We start from the raw sequence: 14908 nt of genomic DNA on the forward strand, positions 1-14908 counted from the left end.
CTTAATGACACGCTTCACCACTTAACTTGTAAATATGCCCCCATGTCTTAAATATGGTGGAGCTTGAAGGGGCAACCTGGGTGGCTCTCTCAGGGTCGGAGAGATACTGTCCGAGTGCTTCAGCCCTCTGGCAGTGTCTCTGAGGCTCCTCTTAGGTGGGCCAAGATGGAATCAGGAACTCCCTCAGGTGAGCACGGCGTGCGTCGCGGTGTCGGGGATCAAAGCCTCTTGTGGGAAGGTAAGGCTACTATTATTAGGATCGAGAGTAGATATCACCTGCTTATGTTTTGTTGGTGCTCTGGGTTTTAAAAGTGAGGCGGGAATCAAGTGATTCTGAGCTTGAGCCATCCTTAAATGTATATACAGGTGATCAACAAGGAGGGTGACTTGCGCTATTTTGGTTCATTTTATCTATTTTCCCCACCGTGGTCAGAGTTACAGGCCTAGGGCCTTATTTATGAAGGCCTTGCGCCGCCGGTGCGTCACTTTTAACATGGGAAAAAGTGACGCACCGGTGGTGCAAGGCCTTCATAAATAAGGCCCCTAGAGTCCAGAACACTTCCTCCTGCTTTTATCTAGTGCAAACACTTACACTGCCCTTGGAGGAGAGAGTGTGGCATAACGGTCAGAGCTGCCGACCTTGGAACTGGGGAATTTGGTTCGAGACCTCCGCGTCGGCTAAACATCCTGGGCCTCATTTATGAAAGCCTTGCGCCACCGGTGCGTCACTTTTTCCCATGTTAAAAGTGACGCACCGGCAGCGCAGGGCCTTCATAAATAAGGCCCCCTGATTCTGAACAAATCTCCTAACCCCCCTCCTCTCCCCCCCTCCCCCCCCTACCAAATGAATGTGTCCTTGTGTAATTTTACTGGTATTCGTGTAAAGCGCTCCAATACCTTCAGGGTCGAGGTCGTGCTTTATAAAACTGCAACAAAAAAAATGATTGATTATAAAGCGCTTCGTTGTATTGTTCACGTACCTGAAAAAAGCACTTTATTCGAACTGACTGCTTGTGGTGCACCGAGCTCCCGAATTCACTCATATGTTGGTTGCACATTGCCAGCAGAAAGCACAGATGTGTCACACCACAACAGTTGGCAAGCTGACTGAAAGAAATACTCTTTCAGCGTCAGCCTCCCTGTCTCCAAAGGTCAGAGGTCGCCGGGCAACTAATGTTAAAGAGTTCATTGATCTTTAGCAGGGAATGTTCGCGAAGACCAGAAATGCAGGTTGGTGGCTTGTTATTGGAGCATGATAAGCTCCCATGACGAGTTGTTAATCAAGCAGGGCTAAAGGGCATGCTAGGAATTGTGAAAATGCACTTTGGAAACTTGTCACCTGAGCGCCCCCTGGTGTCTTTACTGTGTATAGTTTTATCTGCTCCTAACCCGCCAGCAGCAGCAAGCAGTACCTGGCTTCTCTTTTTTTATTTTATTTTTATTTGAACCAGTACAAAAACCAGAGCCATAACATAAAATGTAGAATTACAAACGGTCAAAACATAACGATAAAGTACTGTACATGGATACTAATAGACGAGAGGTAGAACTAGACAGGATTATTATAGGGTGATACAGAATATTAGCATTGCTTGAATAATAGATTAATTATTACACAGAACAATGTCGGTTTAGATCATTTAGTGACTCAGCTCGGGTTACTAATATTAGTAATTGGATTAATACCAGCTTTCCACTTGGTAACTGGAAGCCAGATCGCCTCGCCCATTTTCCTTGCCTTAAAACCCCTTGTAGCGTATATGGCAGTTTCATAACTAAAGACGGCTAGAAATCGAGCCAACCACATCTGGAAGCTAGGCGGATAAGCATCCTTCCAACGTGCGGACAAAATAATTCTTAATACAGCTGTACCAATAAATGCCATTCTTTCTTCAGATCTCGAAAGATTCAGAGAGTTATCATACCCCAGTACGTACAGTGTCTCAGACTCAGGGATTTTATGTCCCAAAAACTCTTCCCAAAAGTCAGATATCATGCTTTTGATTAAAGCAAGCTCATTACAGTTGCTAAACATATGGATAAGAGTAGCTGGTCCTTGTAGACATCTGGGACATAGATCATTTTCCCTTTTACCCCATTCAAATAATTTGGAGGGAGTATAATAAAGACTGAATACAGTTTTGAAAAGCTGTGCCTGAAGATTACTTGATATGAGAAGGCTGTGAGTCAGTTCTAAGCATCTATCAATATCTATATTGGGATTTCCTAATTTAACAGCCCAACTTGTTTCCGTTTTTTCCAAATCATCTTGAATTTTGGTCAAAAGGATGTCATATGGTATTCCAATTCTATTAGTTGATCTGTTCATTGTATCGATAATTTCTATGTTTAGTAAACAGATAGTTGATTCTCTTGCTTTAAGCCTAGCAAACACCTGTACAAATTTAAGATAATCTCCATTAGAGAAATGATACTTCAGCTTTAAATCAAAAAAAGTAGTTAGAAATTTTTTACACAAAAAATCATTAACCGTATTAATTCCCAACATTTCCCATTTCCTAGATATGACATCAAAATTAAGCCCCTCTGTAACCTTTGAGTGCCAAAGAGGTGTATATCTATTGATTTTCCCAATATTCATGTGTTTAGTGACCTTAGACCAAACCCTCCAGGCACTAGTTACAATTCCAAATTAGTGATTTTTTTTATAATATATCGCGTCTGTTTGCTTCAGGAAAAGACCCTTAGCTTTCTGCCCAAGTACCAGCTCATATTTTGACGGTATTACGCTACTATCTATATTGTTAGAATTATCTGGGGCGCTAACCACTGGGGCCATTTGTTGAAGGAATGTAGCCCAATAATATAGAATGGTATTAGGAATGGCTAGCCCGCCTCTATTCTGTGGTAATGAGAGAAGTTTATGGGATCTCCTGATCTTGCCTTGCTGCCATACGAATTTGGACATAATAGAGTTAAATGTTTTTAGTGTCTTATCATCAATGGTGAGAGGGATCGCTCAGAATAAATATAAAAACCTGGGTAACACATTCATTTTCAAAAAATTACCTCTACCTATAATCGATAGGTGAAGACTATTTACACGATCCAAGTCTTTTTTAATAGTAACAAGGAGTGGATCAAAGTTTAGATTAGGTATAGTTTTGGTATTAGGACTGATAGTGACACCCAAATACGTAGCCTTACTGGCTCTCCTTTGATCCAAAAAGATAATATTGTCCGTACATAATATAATTGTCTTCCCCTTATTCAGGAAATATCCCGAGTAATTACCATACTCGCGTGTCAAATTCTCTACTTCATTCATAGCCTCCATCGGATCAGATGTAATAATCGCAATATCATCGGCATAAGCCAATACTTTTGTCTCAAATTGACCGCAGATAACCGGTTTGATTGCCTGGTTATCCAAAAACTTTAGGATTAAAGGGTTTATATAAAGTGCAAATAATAAAAGTGAGCATGGGCACCCTTGCCTGGTGCCCCTAGAAATGTTTATGCAACCAGATTCTGTACCCATCATCTGTAATTTTGCCCTAGGGGATAAATACATAGATTTGATGGACTTAATAAATTTGGGGCCAAAATTATTTCGTGCCAAGACCGCCCATAGGAAATTCCATGAGACACGATCAAAAGCCTTTTTGGCATCTAGTAGTATCATAGACATCCGGCCCCCCGTAACAGACATGGCATCAAATAAAGCAATAGCCCTACGTGTATGGTCAGTGGTGCTCTTGCCAGGGACAAAACCATGTTGCGACGGGGAGACCAGGTGCTCCATGACCCCACCAAGCCGAACTGCCATCACTTTAGCATATAATTTGGAGTCCGAATTAATTAATGAAATGGGACGATAAGAAGTTAATTGCTCTGGGGATTTACCTTTTTTAGGGAAGACAATTATATTAGTCTCGTTCCATGATTCGGCGGGAACCCCGTTCCATTGTATCCCTAAAAATAAATCATGAAGTATAGGGCCGAGTTGACAGCTCAGTATTTTATATAGGTCTAGGGGTATCTTGTCAGGGCCAGCAGCTTTACCAGATGAGAGTGATGAAAGAGCTGCCATAACAAACAGAACGTAAACAAAACATTGACCAGGTTAAGTGTCACAAACAAACGGTGTTTAGCCCAAAAACGATAAATAAATTGCATCACGTTATGTATTCTATGGGGGTTTGAAAAACATACCGAGAATTCCTTGTCTGTGCAATGTGGAAAATGAGTTGAGGTTCAATCTGTTAGTGGGAGAAAACAGGGGATTAGGGCATTCAAAGGTGCGCGGTTGGTGGGTGCGTGAAAGTTGATTATCAGCGCCTGTTAATTTTACTTACTTCATGAGAAGCTTAAAGCCGTTTTAGGTCGTGGGTTCACATCGTTCCCGAATGGGTCTGTGAAGGTTAAGGATTACTGTGTGTACCCGTGAGGGGAAGTTTTAAACACAGGTGCGGCTCGGGAGTTTGCGGTGTCATAGACATAGAAACGGGACTGGGTCAACTGTGTTAATCGTGGCGGCCATGTTACTGCTAGTGGTGCTTGTATGAGTGATGAAATTAAAACGTAGATGCGTGTAAATGACGGTGTGTGTCATATTGGTGTTGACTATAACTAGAGCGCCGCCCTTGTCCGCTTTGAGGCATTTTATTTGTTTATTGTTGGCAATTTTTCTAAGAAATTCTACCAAGAGAAACCAAGGAAACCATTGTTTACAACGGCACCCGCCCTTGTTATAACTGCAACAGTTGCAACAATCAACTTTCACGCACCCACCAACCGCGCACCTTTGAATGCCCTAATCCCCTGTTTTCTCCCACTAACAGATTGAACCTCAACTCATTTTCCACATTGCACAGACAAGGAATTCTCGGTATGTTTTTCAAACCCCCATAGAATACATAACGTGATGCAATTTACTTATCGTTTTTTGGCTAAACACCGTTTGTTCGTGACACTTAACCTGGTCAATGTTTTGTTTACGTTCTGTTTGTGATTATGAAATTGTATGATGTACCTCATTCTATGATTCATATAGCTGAAACGTATTACTTTCTTACCTACAGAGCTCCTCGAAAAAGGGCGTTGCCCGAAATGCATTGGAGCGTTTTGTGCTTCTCATGTAAAATGAACTTTTGAAACATTTAAAATAAAGATATGAAATCAAATATCTACAAAATAAAAGATTCGGATACTGATAAACTCACAGAATTTGTGTGATCATCATTTGAATAAACTTCACGGAGTCAGTTGCGATAGACGACCCAAAACGGTGTGCCCAACAGTAGGGACACACTCACTTCAACGTGTGTGCAAACAATTCTTATCAATTCAAGCGTACTTGGACGGTTACGCTACCTCAAGGAGCACCCAATATTTCAAAAAACTCGCCCATAAAAAACTTTTTCAACAAAATCAATCAAACTTAATACAAACCACCAGCTGTGCACCTAGCCATATTACAAATTCAGAGCTGCCATAACCTCAGCCAATGTAATTTCTTTTTCGAGATCCTCCCTAGATGCCTCATCTAATATTCTCCCAGCTTCAGGTTTGTCAAGAAGATTATTAATATATAAACATGATTCTCTTTCGCTCGTAGTTAAATCCTCTGTATATAGTTTCTGATAATATTGTTGAAAGGAGTAGATAATATCTGGGATTTGTGTGTAGGTCTGACCTCTGTCTTGTATAGAGCTAATATAATTATAAACATTCTTTTGTCTAGTGTGTTGTGCGAGCTGCTTTCCAACCCTTTCGCCAATCTCATAAACATCTTTCCTGTGAGCTTTATATGTTTCGGCTGCTTTCTGACTAAGGCTCGAATTAAGTTTGGATTTCAACACTGCCACTTGATACAAAGCATGTTTACCATCTCCGCCCTGCGAGATTTGTGTGGTATGCTCTTCTTCTGCTTTGGCCAGGGCTTTTATCTTTAAATTAAATTAATTATTTGATTGTTGTCTAGCCCTACTTTGAAAACTAATTGTTTCTCCCCTAAGAGCAGATTTAAAGCAGTCCCAGACTACATTCCTTGAGGCACTAAATCGATTGTTATCAAAAAATTCTTCAGTCCAGTTTTTAATAAAGGTAATATAATCCTTATTAGCCAAGAGTTTGCGATCAAACGTCCACGGCCTATGCTGTCTACTTGAGACTTCGATATTAATTGTAAGAATAAGTGCATTGTGGTCTGAAATGATTTTTGGACATTTAATAATTACAGATTGTGAGGCTAGATCACTGGAGACAAGTATATAATCTATTTGCACGTGTTTCTGATGAGGACATGAGAAGTAGGTAAACCCCGGATCCTGATGCTTCGTGTGATCCCATATGTCAATAAGACCAAAGCTATCTGTCAGTCTTTTAATAGCTCTGTAAACCTTCGGCTTGCGACCTGTATATTTACTCGATTGTAGCCCGAGTGATATATTAAAATCACCACATATAATAAGTGGGCCCTGCCATGTAGCGAGCTCAGACTCTAAATGTTCAAAGATTGCGGGATCATCTTGGTTAGAACCATAGATAGTACAGATAGTAATACCAAGGACAAGCTTCACAATCGCCCTTCTACCATATGGATCTGAAAGCTGACGTAATACCTCGCCCAGAGACGTTTTAGCTAAGATCGCTACACCCCTTATGTTCGATGTTTGTGTAGATGTTACTAACAGATTATATCCCTTTACTCTCAACATTGATCTTTTGGCCCATGGTAGATGCGTCTCCTGGAGGCATAAAATATCAACGGGATTTCGGCTAATTAATTCTCCCAGTCGATATCGTTTATCTGCAGTTAATAAACCTCCAACATTCCAGGTTTGAATATTCAGCCTACCCATTGCTTTATAAAGCATTTTAACCCGGCAGCCTTCCTAACTTCCTGTTTATTGTGATATTGAAGCTTCTTTCTCTTTAACTTTGTTTTATTTGAGAGAGTAATAAAAAAAGGCAACAAAACAATATGACTCTTGATAAGAGAACTGGTTCTTTTTTGAAATTTGAGATTTTACCTCCCCTACCCCGCCCCCAACACCCCAAACCACCCCACAGCACCCCCCCAAAACACAGGCAAACAGACTCCATAAGAGTCTGGGTGATGAAAAGCAGTAAGACACCCAAGCTACCACCTTAAGATATGAAAGAAAGACTAACCTAGAAAAATGAGCCAACAGAGAGTTACTAATTATAAAATAGTAAATCTAAAGTACTCATTATAATGCAACCATAACCATCTGATTACTTTCAATGCACCTCCACTGATTCATTCAGTCAACGCCTTTCTTTCTAATTAACCAGTACGATCAGTCCATATGTTAATTACTCCATCTTGCTATATCTCATCCAGAAAGGCTTTTGCTTTTATCTCGGAAAAAAAGAATTTTATCTGGCCACCGCGGACCACTTTTAACCATGCAGGATAATTCAAGAAGGCCTGGGCTCCTTTATCCTGAAAAGGCTTAATTAATGACCGTAAGCACCAGCGCCTTTCGACCGTGGCATGGCAAAAGTCTGGTCGCGTGAAGTATGAGAAGTCATTAAAAGTAATTCTATGATCTGGTCTGGCTTTCTCAGCAACTGTCTGTCTTAACAAAAAGTTTCCAAAATACACCAGTATCGCTCGTGGGTAGATTCCAGGTTTAGGTGGTGGGTTGAATGGCATCCGGTGAGCTCGTTGAATTTCAGCGTCCCAGTTCCAGTTTGTCAATTCAGGCAGCGACTCCTTAAACAACCTCACCACAAAAGCACGCACATTTTCCCCCTCCATTTTCTCGGGAACTCCTAGTATGCGTAAATTATTTTTGCGTTGACGATTTTCAAAATCTTCAAGCTTCTATTTGATATCAGTTAGCTCTGCTTCTTGTAGCTTGATCTTCTCTGAGTTTATTGTAGCCTCATTCTCATTAGATAGTACCCTTGCTTCAATCTCCGTGACTCTCTCTCCAAATGAATTACAAGTCTTTGAAAGTTTTCTGACCACCCCTTGCATTTTGCGGAGAGCAGCTTCTGATCTCCTGCTGTCGAGTGCTGTCTCTTCCCTATGAGCTGCAATGGCCTGTAGGATTGTCTCAACGGCTGTCGAAGGAAACTCAGAACTATTAGCATTATCTGGTCCTTGAGTGGCAGAAAGAGGCTGGTTAGGCATAGAGTGGCCCTCAGCTGACCCCCCTACACCACGATGTTTACATCTAGATGACAAGATTGATTTCGATCTAACAGTGTTCAGTTTCATGCTCTCTTCAACACTGCTATCATCTGAGGTGCCAGACAAAGACTCACCATCGAACTCGGTTTCATCCGACCATTCTACCTCTGCATCAGCCCCTGTCTCATCAGAAAAAGAGTAGAAATCACTTATTTCTTTATCCCCCTCAGGTATTAAATTATCCATTGAAGTCACAGCTCTTAGATCTTGAATAGATTTGCTGGATCCAGTGTGACTATTAACGATTTCTGGCAGCAGCTGAGCCGGCGGGTCATTTATCACATTTATTACAGATCCCGAGGTCACTACAACAGGTGTTGCTCAAGGAGTATCAGATGTACTTTGATATAAGCCCTCGTTAGAGGGAATAGCAGGGATGTTAACCTCATTCAGTTGCTCCACCCCCATTATATTTTCGCCTGCTCCAGAGAAAGACATACAGTGCCCCTCTAAACATTGGTCGTCATTCTCCATAGCCTCAGCCGTCTTTTCAAACTCACCAGACCCCCCAGTGATAGCAGTACTTACAGTTCTGGGCGAAATTGGAGTCTGGATATCAGCTAGGTCAATTATTTCATTTATTGATCCTGCAGCGAGAATCTGGGCATTAATCGCTTGTTGGTCTGGAGAGTCAGCCCCACTGCCTGAGGCTCCAGCATCCAAATCTTGTGACTGTGGGCTTAAAACTGAAGTTTGTGACTTATTATTCTGCATTCCTTGTTTTTTCTTTAACAGATCCAACACAGTATTGCCGGGGGTGGCCGAGGATTGAGCGCTGTGTTTGTTTAATTTTCTCCTCGAGGCCAATACCTCCTGTCTTGGAGAATCCGTCACAGAAGCTTGGTGCAGCTTTCCCTTCGACTTCGCCTTTCCCGTGGAGGAGGATGCATTCACTGGCCCGCCTCCATTCTGCAGCTGCTCACTCCGCTGCTAACGTTCAGTCTCTTCACGGAGGGTTCTCGCCGCTTTGGCAATTCTGGCTCTCGCTGCGGCGGCCGAGGCCGCTGATACTGTCTTAGGCGGCATGATGAAAGGCTCGGGGAGATGAAGGGTCCCGGCAGCAGAACACTTTTGGTGTGCTATCTCGAGAGCCTCCCCTGAACAATCACTTCGAATGATCGGATGAAACGTATCGCGGGAGCAACAGGAGCAGCTCGATGGCGAGGAGGTGAGAATCTTAAACGCTGCCCAGCCGAACAGCGTGTATAACGATATAAGATGATGATCTTCTGGTTGAAGCGATTCCATAAAGTTCATTTCTCTTTTTTTTAGGAGCTCTATGTTGTTTAAGACGCTCTAACTCTGTTGCGCACAAGCAGGTTTCTTATCAGAAGGTGTAACAGAAAGCCGATAGTAACAGATTGTTACATTCCTCTGGTGGTAGCGGAGCTCGGGTGTATTGCTGCAGCGCGGTCTAGAGTCAGACTGCCATCTTGCCTCTCCCAGTACCTGGCTTCTCTGTCCGAATATTCTATGAAGCGATTTGGCTGACACCAACGTCATAAACACAAACAGCATTCCACTGGGTGTACATTTTCTATTATTGATTTCGGTGGCCCGCTATTTTTCCAAACGATATTTAGGACACAAAATGTATGCCACTCTGTACTCAGGCATAGCCCTCCCCTCTCTAGGGTGAACTCTCGGCACACAGGTGCCCAACCTTGGTCCAGGAGAATCGCAACCATGCCACATTTTCACGATTGCCACTACGTAAATGGCTCCCGATTGATATTTTTGCAAGTAAATGTATTCCATGTGGATATCCGGAAAACCTGGCATGGGTTCACCCTGCAGGGAGGAAAGCGACAGCCCCTGGAAGGGACTGCTCAATACTAATGAATGTACTTAATTTGCACGAGTGTAAAACTGACGTAACCAATGTCTGTTGCTAGTCTCAGCAGAGAGGCCATTAGCTTGCCTAACGTGAGAACGCACATGGGGAGAGGGCCAGGGTTAGGAAGCTTGCACCAACCACGTCCCTTCTAGAACACCTCTCGTCTGGCCTCCTAATGCTGTGCACCATGATTTTCACGAATACTTGTGCACCGAGGCATACAAGTGAGACCTCTCGAGGCCCCGCCGGTAGCTCAAAGATCTCGGGCCAGGAATGTCACGCTTGTTCGCGGAGACCGTCTCTCAGCGCGCCCCCTCTCTAAATCTAGGACTGAACTCCTAACTCGTGTCAAAGGGGCTTTGTTCCACAGCACGCTCTGCTTCCAGAGGGGACACGTCAGACCTGTTTGGGTCCAATCACTTTTTAATTACAAGACTTAAACCAGCAACACGGAACCAAAACCGAAAGCAGCCCGGGCTGAGTGAGAGGGCGGGGGCTGCCCGCGCATGTGTGCCCCGAGCCCCGGCGCCAAAGCGGAGTGCGGCATCTGAAGTCCCGGGTCCCAGGAGGGGGTCCGGGTGAAGACCAGCGCTGTGGAGGAGACACGGAACACGCTGAAAGAGCCGGGTGAGGGGGGGGAGTGTGTGTGCGTGCATCTGTCTGTTGTGTGTGTGCGTCTGTCTGTGTGTGTGTGTTGTGTGTGCCTGCCTGCGTGTGCATGTGTTGTGAACAGCCTGCCAGAATCGGAGCGCGTGTTCACGTGCGCGACCTGATCCGATTCCGGCAGGCTGCGTGTGTGCGCGTGCCAGTCTGTTGTCCCAAACCTCGTTAGTCCTTGAAAGCAAAACTGACTACAATAGGACTCCATTGCGACAAACGCTTTCGTGATTGCGTCGCAGTGCGAGCCCTAAAAAAGGAATAGTAGTAGTAGCATTCAACAAAACCTTCATAGCAACTTTTAAACTACTAATGACGGCACATATTCCCTTACTTTCAGTCGTATCTGCGAAAGCCATTTCTCCTCCTCAAGGTGCTGTCTCAGTGAAGCATTTGCAGAGTCTGAAAAACAAGATGATTTCACATTATACAGAGCACAGTAAGACTAGCAAACGCTTTTTTTAATGCATTCCTAGAACAATGTGTGACTGCACACGTGAATGAAGGAATTATGGCCAGAAAGTCCTACTGTATGAGAGACGTTACCCGTATCTCACAGGCTGAGGCCTCAGGTAGCAGTAGTGACAATGTTATCAAAATTCCAGGTACTGTCATCCTCAACATAGAGTGAGCCTTATATAATAGGTGGGCGCGAATCCTGTAAATAATGACCATATGTGACAAATTACCACTGTTTTGTATGTTCAGATTTGTCCAATAATCCATTATTCATTAGCATTATGCTCAGATTGGTACTGTTGCTCATTAAATCCTAAATACATGTTTAGATTTGCCCAAAAAACGCATTCATACCTAGTGTATGCTCACATTTGCCCCATCACTTACCAAATCGTTGTGCAGATCCGGTTTTGCACTCACAATTCTGAGTAGAGGAAAGATTTGCACTTTCACTTCCATGTTTACTGTGCCAGATGTGCACCATAATCAATGGAAATGTTCTGTTGCACTGCTACACACAATAATCCTAATGCATGTCCAGATTATATTTATAACTCACTAATCATTACAGCATGCTAAGATTGCCTTATCACTCACTGATCCTCAGTCTATCAGAACTACTTGAGATATCATTTCTGACACCTATTAAGATGCAACTGTAGGGATTTTTAGTAGGGAAATTAGACTTTGTGGATTGGATTGTGCAAAATGGAAGTGTTATGCATTAGTTATGTCTGATTTAGGACTGAGTAAATTTAGGCAACGCCTATTGCAGAAGGACTTCTTAATTTATGGAATTAATACCCTGCCTGCTGGGAGCGGCTTGTATTATTTTTAATCTTCAGAATTACAGAAATATAACAATATGTGTTAGTTATACTGTAACACTGTATTACAATATAGTAAATATGTAATTTTCCCCTTTTTACTGTTGTCAGCTTAAATACTTATTCACCATAAACGCTGGTCTGTATGAAGCATCATCCTCAAACAGGGGTAAAAAAACAAAAAAATGGACTGTTAAAAAAACCCAAAGCTGCACAGTAGATCACTACAATTTTGGGACACTATCCATTACACTCACTAGAATGTATTAATCAGTAGCTTTTTATGGAGTTACAACAATAATCTAAACAAACCTATGTTAAAATATTTCTTAAATTATTATATCTGATACAATATTACTTATAAATATAATGTACTCTTCAATTTTGGGGATCCTTTTAAAAACATTACGCCTGGAAGGCCAAGCAATATTTAAAATGCTAATGATCCATATAGACAAAATCCCATACTGCAGTTTTTTCCACAAATAGCACACGGAGGTTTGGTTGATGAAACAAAAGGAATATTTTTTTAGTTACAAAGGCAGTTTTTGCTTTCAATTTAAGGCTGCTGTAATTGGATTATGTCCATTCTGTTTCAGACTTTAAGTAGACAGTGTTTTATTTAGATGTGGTATTAACTCATTTGTGGAAAATAAAAGGATTGTTAAATTTTGAAGACGCTTTTAAAGACACTACCCCAATAGGCCAATTAATGTCTAAAAGACTGATGTAAAATGTTTGAAAACACTGAATACGACTATTTTATCCAGAATTCCTCCTTAGTACTTCGGTTGAAGAAACAAAAGTCTGGTAGTTTGAAAGGAAGCATGGGTTTGAATTTAAGGTTTTTGACATTGCAATCCATCCATCCAGTTTCACTCTTTAATATACAGTGTAGTGTTCAGAGTTTGTATTAATTCCTTCATGAAAGATGATAGCAGAAGTAGTAAAAGTTCTTCCCGAAATAGATATATGTCCAGCTTTGCTGTTTGTAATTTGAGTCTCCAATTTGGAACCATCTGCTCTGCATTGTCGTCTTATTACTATAAGGTATTTTTTCAATTTTCTTACGTGTAAAGTAGACATAACATCTGATCTGCAGTTTGGGCAGGTCATATTTTGGTAAGTCTTCTTCAACAATTTCTCAAAAGGCACAGTTTTGGATTCAGGTAATGGTAAATAAAGAAAACGCTCAGAGTTGTTTTGAGTGGTAGATAAATCATCACAATCTTTACAGTCATGGTTCCATGAGTAACTCAGTCTGAATAAATCATCAATATTTACATTTACTTCTATAACTCCAAACATAACCATAACAAATTCTTGTGCGTTTTGTTGACTGTTGAGAGTAAGCATTACTTATCCGCTACATATATCTAAAAGATCTCGAATGCCTGAAGCAGAATGTATCACAGCTTTCTCAGTCAGTAAACGTTGGAACAAGTGATACAGTGAAAAACACAATCTCTTATCTGGTTTTTGTTGAATTTGGTTGACTAGATTCAGTAAATGAAACAGTACATTGAGAACAACATTTGCATAGCAATTGACACCTGAACTGTTTTCCACCTGGTAACTTACAATATTTTGTCTCTTCTTAACAGATTCTACTTTGTCCTTGTGTTCTGTGATATCTTCTGCATTTGTACACTGTTTTGTAATCTTTTGCTTTGGACAAATTATGAGTTTCTCATAAACAGGGTATGGGCCTAAATGAGGAGAGTATACACTTCTTAACCAATTGTATTCTCTTACACAGCTTGCATCAGCACTAACTTTCTTATCATCAAAAACAAACAGAACAATGATCTAATGCTCGACTACGCTACATATGACATTCCTTCTTTAAATACAGTACTTTGAATAATAACAAAAGCTGCATCTACACTGAAACCTTGTAATTTATGGACAGTGACAGTATTCACTAAAGACAGTGGGAACTGTTGACGCCGTACATATAAGTCTTTCACTAGCAAAAACATACAACCCATTGGCCAAGCTCATTCAAGCCATCAATCTGATAAAACTTTATAGCCAAGTACTCAATTTCATTTCTATTTTGAAACTTAATGCAATCAATAACTTTAAACTTTGCACCATTTATTAACCCTTCTTCAAAATTTAAATTGTGCCATAAAATTACTCGACTCTTCTTGCACACCCATAAATGCTTTTCCAATCCTGCAGTTTTGGATTGAGACTTCTCTAAAGCATCCAATTTTGTTTGTAGTTTATCTGTGAGTAGTAATGTGACTCCCTAATGTTCCATTTTATCCAAAGCTGTAATTTCCAACATTGCAGCCAAGACATGGAACTACATTCTTCAAAACACCAGGGCCTCCTCCTCACTTTCCGATTTCTGCAAGAAGCTGAAGACCTGGCTCTTTGTATAAGCACCTTGGGGACCACACACCTACACATCTGCCCAAGCACCTGGATATGCTTTCGGGGGATTAGTGCGCTATACAAATTAATATAACATAACGTATCAGTATTATTAACAAGTAAGTGACTACTGCGAGTAAAATACTGTGCACAAAATATATAAAATGGGTTATGAAGTTTATATACAAAATGAAAACCAGTAATTGCTTTGCTGTATTTTATGTTTAATTGCAAGTAAATATTGTATATGTAATATGCTATTAATGCACAAAGAACTTTTTTTGCTTTTATTTTTTTCCATTCCTGTAAACACTGATTAATCTAAGAGAAGTTTTTCTAGTGATTCTGCAACATCACAGTGGTGTGCAAGTGAGCACAACAGCGTTTACGAGTTTTCCTCACTTCAGGGCCCCAAAAAAATCTGTGCATGCTAAACTGTTTCAGCCCTGCTTATGGGGAGAAACTTAATTGCCACTAATACAGGGCCATATTATCAAGAAAGGGCGATACATTATCGCCGCTTTTATCGGCAGGAAACTGCCGCTAAAATGG

General features: G+C 41.3%; 1 protein-coding gene across 1 annotated transcript in view; it reads right to left on the reverse strand.

Moving 5' to 3' along the window:
* Positions 1-14908, reverse strand: part of LOC144798401 (NACHT, LRR and PYD domains-containing protein 3-like) — a 546600-nt gene that overhangs the window by 454394 nt on the left and 77298 nt on the right. The window contains exon 2 of the mRNA XM_078669258.1: positions 11020-11087. Coding sequence (XP_078525384.1) covers positions 11020-11044 — 25 coding nt within the window. The 5' untranslated portion in view covers positions 11045-11087. The remainder of the gene's footprint in view (positions 1-11019; positions 11088-14908) is intronic.

This window comes from Lissotriton helveticus, chromosome 12 (assembly GCF_964261635.1).
Source record: "Lissotriton helveticus chromosome 12, aLisHel1.1, whole genome shotgun sequence".
Classification (NCBI taxonomy): Eukaryota; Metazoa; Chordata; class Amphibia; order Caudata; family Salamandridae; genus Lissotriton; species Lissotriton helveticus.